The 4,923-nt window shown below is 34.9% G+C and overlaps 1 protein-coding gene across 1 annotated transcript; it reads left to right on the top strand.

Annotated features, from left to right (window-relative positions):
• The first annotated feature begins 711 nt into the window (after window positions 1-711).
• LOC8264881 (phenylalanine ammonia-lyase) lies at window positions 712-4,677 on the top strand. The gene is made up of 2 exons (XM_002529368.4): window positions 712-1,502; window positions 2,714-4,677. Exons 1-2 carry the CDS (start codon window positions 1,102-1,104, stop codon window positions 4,461-4,463), a joined length of 2,151 nt encoding a protein of 716 aa, XP_002529414.1. The 5' UTR covers window positions 712-1,101; the 3' UTR covers window positions 4,464-4,677.
• The last annotated feature ends 246 nt before the right edge of the window (window positions 4,678-4,923 follow it).

The raw sequence follows: 4,923 nt of genomic DNA, 5'->3' as shown, positions 1-4,923 counted from the left end.
TCAGATTCGAATCTCAATTTTCCCTCCTCATAATAAAATTCTCTACATTTTTGTATACTGGCAAAATAAACATAGTGATGATACTTCTAAATTTAACTATGAGAGTCCAATAATTAGGTTATCAAGTCCTAATAGTAGAGATGCTTAACATGTAAAAATCAGAGAAAAATACCCAATAATTAGCTTCTCAAGATTGTTTTTGAGATTTCAATAACAACAAATAAAACAATGCAATCATGATTTGCCTCCTCATGATCGTATTACTATGAAAACTCATATTTTATGAAAGATTCATCTTAGATACATGAATGTGACAACTTTGATCCACAATTTCATAACAAAAATAATAAAATAGTCTTCAATTTTTCGCGTCAGCATCTACGTATAATGACAATATGATAAAATATTAATATATGAAGAAAATAAATACGTAATATTATTTATTATTAATGAAAAGTCAGTGGGTAATTGTCTTTTTTCTGTCTTTATCCATATATTAGTTTTTTACTAAATTATTATTCCATATAAGATGCTCACATGGATAACCAGATCCATGATATAATTTCTCTGTTTTCCTACTTAATAAATCAGTTAACGAGGTTGATAATGGTGACTATGCATCTTTCACTTGTTCATACATATATACGCCTACCTGTCACTACCACAAACCCTTAGATCTCATGAAGATCAAACGGCCAATAAATCCGTACAACTAACACCTCCAAAATCCTACCCAACACTCTTTTTAATACGTTCCAATTTTTTTCTATTCAAACACTTCCATATGCTTGGTGAGCAAAACCTAACCCCCCAACAGAATATATATCTATAAATCTTCATAGGAACAAACAGCCAAAACATTCTGTTTGGTTCCTGTGAATATATATATATATATATATATATATAGATATATTTTTCTCTTGTCCTTTGTCTTCCTCCAACAACCAGATTAGTTCTCTTGCACCAAGTTTTAAGCTTTGGAACATTTATTTCTTTGGTAATTATATATTACATAAAGATATACAGTAAAATACACCAGGAGCACTTTACTAGTTTCTTTTTTTTTTCTTTTTTTTTTTTGGTTTTATAGCATTGAAACCAATGGAAATGTCGGATGGAGAGACAAATGAAGATGCATACAGTAGTGGGTTATGTCCAAAAGATCCATTAAAGTGGGGAATAGCGGCAGAAGCATTGAAAGGTAGCCATCTAGACGAGGTGAAGAAAATGGTTAGAGAATATAGGAATCCAGTGGTTAGGCTCGGTGGTGAGACACTGACCATAGGGCAGGTGGCTGCGGTGGCCGTTGGTGCTGGGGCCGCAGGCAATAGAGTGGCAGTTGAGCTGTGCGAGTCGGCTAGGGCTGGAGTCAAGGCAAGTAGCGATTGGGTTATGGAAAGTATGGAGAAAGGGACAGATAGTTATGGTGTTACCACTGGATTTGGTGCAACTTCCCATAGAAGAACTAAGCAAGGAGCTGCCCTACAGAAAGAACTTATTAGGTCAGTTTTCTTATTTTCCTTCTTCTTTATTTTGCTTTCTCTCTCTCTCTCTCTCTCTCTCTCTCTCTCTCTCTCTTTTTATGGGTTATTTCTATTCATTCTTCTAAATCAAAATTGAAGAGGTTTTTCAGTTATTTTCTTATATAAAACCTTTTAAAAAAGTGATTTCTAGTTCAATTTCTGATTTTTTGCATTATAAAATAAAGCACCTGAATTATAAACTCCGTAAAATTCTATTTTTTGGGGGGGTAAGGTGCATTTTTCTTTGCTTAGGTGTTTGATGACGGATGTTAATAAATTAAATATGGTACGTTGTCAATACTTTTTTGCTTTGTTTTTTCTTTTGGTCCTCCTTTGTGGGATGGGGCAACCGTAGATTAATATATTTATAATAGTTAACAAAGTTATAAACAATAATAGTTATATATTTTCACAAAAATATAATAATCCCAGAAATTAATATATTTAGATGGCTCTGATAACGTTCATTTTAATTTCTGTAGGTAAAACTTTTCTTTTTCTTTTTCTTTTTTATTTTTTTTTTTCTGAAAAAGGCTTATCATGTCAAACCCCCACCGTAATACATAATAGTAGAATTTTTTAATGTGCAACGTAGCAAGAAAAACATTGATAGCAATTACTCAAGCTTTTGTACAAAACAAAATTTTATATAAAACAACCGTAATTGTGGGGTTTCCAAAAGTTTTATATGAATTTATGTTGTATTTCTTATTTGGTAAGAATATCTTTTTATTTAATTAATTATTTTCTAATTCATAAGATTCCAATGTGATATCTTCTATACTAATAAAATATAACAAAGTTAGTGCTAGAGGAAACAAATTGAATCTAAAATCTCTCCCCTTAGCAATACAGAAAGCAAATGCTTTCTCGCCAGAGAAATTTCACTAGGCTTGACAATGCATTTGATCATCTAATTATATAATTAGTAACTCATACATTATTCAAATGACAAAAATAGAAATTATATGCAATGATTTTTATTTATTTATTTTTCGTGATCATCTCTAACTAATTAGAACGAAAACACATACTTAACAAGAAATCTTTTGATTTAATAATTTTTATTGTACTTGAATGAACTAGAATTTGATCTTCGCATAAATTTTTATGAACTAATACCTTTTGATTATCACTATCTGCTATTCTAATTAATATCTACTCACTATACTTGAATGTTGGTGCTTCAGGTTTTTAAATGCTGGAATTCTTGGCCATGGAACGGAATCATCCCACATATTGCCACAATCAGCAACAAGGGCTGCTATGCTAGTAAGGATAAACACCCTCCTCCAAGGATACTCAGGCATCAGGTTTGAGATATTAGAAGCCATTACTAAGCTAATTAACCACAACATCACTCCATGCCTGCCTCTGCGTGGCTCCATAACTGCTTCAGGCGATTTATTACCCTTTTCCTACATTGCTGGATTCCTGACAGGCAGACCGAATTCCATTGCTTTAGGGCCTAATGGAGGTTCCCTTGATGCTGGAGAAGCCTTTCGGCTGGCGGGTATTGATGCAGGGTTTTTCGAGTTGCAGCCTAAGGAAGGTCTTGCACTTGTTAATGGCACAGGAGTTGGTGCTGGCTTGGCATCAATAGTCCTTTTTGAGGCCAACATATTGGCACTTCTATCAGAAGTTGTATCTGCTATTTTTGCTGAAGTTATGCAAGGAAAACCTGAGTTTACGGATCATTTGACGCATAAGTTGAAGCATCATCCTGGGCAGATTGAGGCTGCAGCTATAATGGAACATATTTTGGATGGAAGTTCATATGTTAAGCAAGCAAAGAAGTTACATGAAATGGATCCCTTACAAAAGCCTAAACAGGACCGGTATGCTCTTCGAACTTCACCACAATGGTTAGGTCCTCAAATCGAAGTGATTCGATCATCGACTAAGTCTATAGAGAGAGAAATAAACTCAGTGAACGATAATCCATTGATTGATGTTTCAAGAAATAAAGCCTTACATGGTGGGAACTTTCAGGGCACCCCAATTGGTGTATCAATGGACAACACCAGATTGGCATTAGCTTCCATAGGAAAACTCATGTTTGCACAATTCTCAGAATTGGTTAATGATTTCTACAATAATGGGTTGCCTTCGAATCTAACAGGAGGAAGAAATCCAAGCTTGGATTATGGTTTTAAGGGTGCTGAGATAGCTATGGCAGCTTATTGCTCTGAGCTCCAATACCTTGCCAATCCCGTCACAAACCATGTCCAGAGTGCTGAGCAGCACAATCAAGATGTCAACTCATTAGGTCTGATATCTTCAAGAAAAACAGCAGAAGCAGTTGATATCTTAAAGCTAATGTCCTCAACTTTCTTGGTTGCACTTTGCCAAGCTATAGATTTAAGGCATTTAGAAGAGAATTTGAAGAGTGCAGTTAAGAACACAGTGAGCCAAGTGGCTAGGACAGTTCTGACAATAGGAATAAATGGTGAGCTTCATCCTTCAAGATTCTGTGAGAAGGATCTGCTAAGAGTAGTCAATCGCGAGCATGTGTTTGCATACATTGACGAGCCATGTAGTTCAACTTATCCTCTAATGCAAAAGCTGAGGCAAGTACTTGTTGATCATGCATTGATAAACAATGATGATACGAACAACGTAAATGCTTCAATATTCCTGAAGATAGGTGCTTTCGAGGAGGAATTGAAAGCCGTATTGCCAAAAGAGGTTGAAGCTGCAAGAAATGCTTTTGAAAGTGGAAATCCGGAAATTCCAAATAGAATCAGGGAGAGCAGGTCTTATCCGCTGTATAAGTTTGTAAGAGAAGATTTAGGGACTGAAATCTTAACAGGGGAGAAGATCAAATCACCAGGTGAGGAATTTGATAAGTTGTTTAGAGCAATGTGTGAAGGAAAGATAGTTGACCCTCTTCTTGAGTGTCTCAAAAATTGGGATGGTATGCCTCTGCCAATTTGTTAAAGGCCTGCATTCTAACCGAGAAGGGATTATTAGTTTGTGTACTGTATTCTAATAGCAGTCCTTTTGTTCCATCGCCTTTCACTTTTCACACGTAATTTGAAGTCTGTGTGCCAATCAATTAATGTATAGCTAGGAGTGTAATTCTCGATATTACGTATACTCTGTATTATTATTTCCTATTGTTCTCTTTCAAAAATAAACCAGTTATAGGCAACTAATTTCTCAAAGTAAAAATTTCTTTTGATAATTTGTCCTTATTATTATTATTTTATTTCCTAAGTGACTGATTGTAAGAACAATTCACTAGTGAAACCCAAATCCTGCTGATTCATCTGAATTGAAAGAAAAAAATGGTTGCAGCGCAAGACATAACTATACAAGGATTCATAAGACTATAAGGCGGCTGTAAAGCATCGGTACTGTTCCTCATGGAGTTCTTGCAATAGACTCTATAGCAGTC

This window comes from Ricinus communis, chromosome 8 (assembly GCF_019578655.1).
Source record: "Ricinus communis isolate WT05 ecotype wild-type chromosome 8, ASM1957865v1, whole genome shotgun sequence".
In the NCBI taxonomy this organism is placed as follows: domain Eukaryota; kingdom Viridiplantae; phylum Streptophyta; class Magnoliopsida; order Malpighiales; family Euphorbiaceae; genus Ricinus; species Ricinus communis.
The sequence above is the reverse complement of the archived record's forward strand: the minus strand, read 5'-3'. Positions and strand labels throughout refer to the sequence as shown.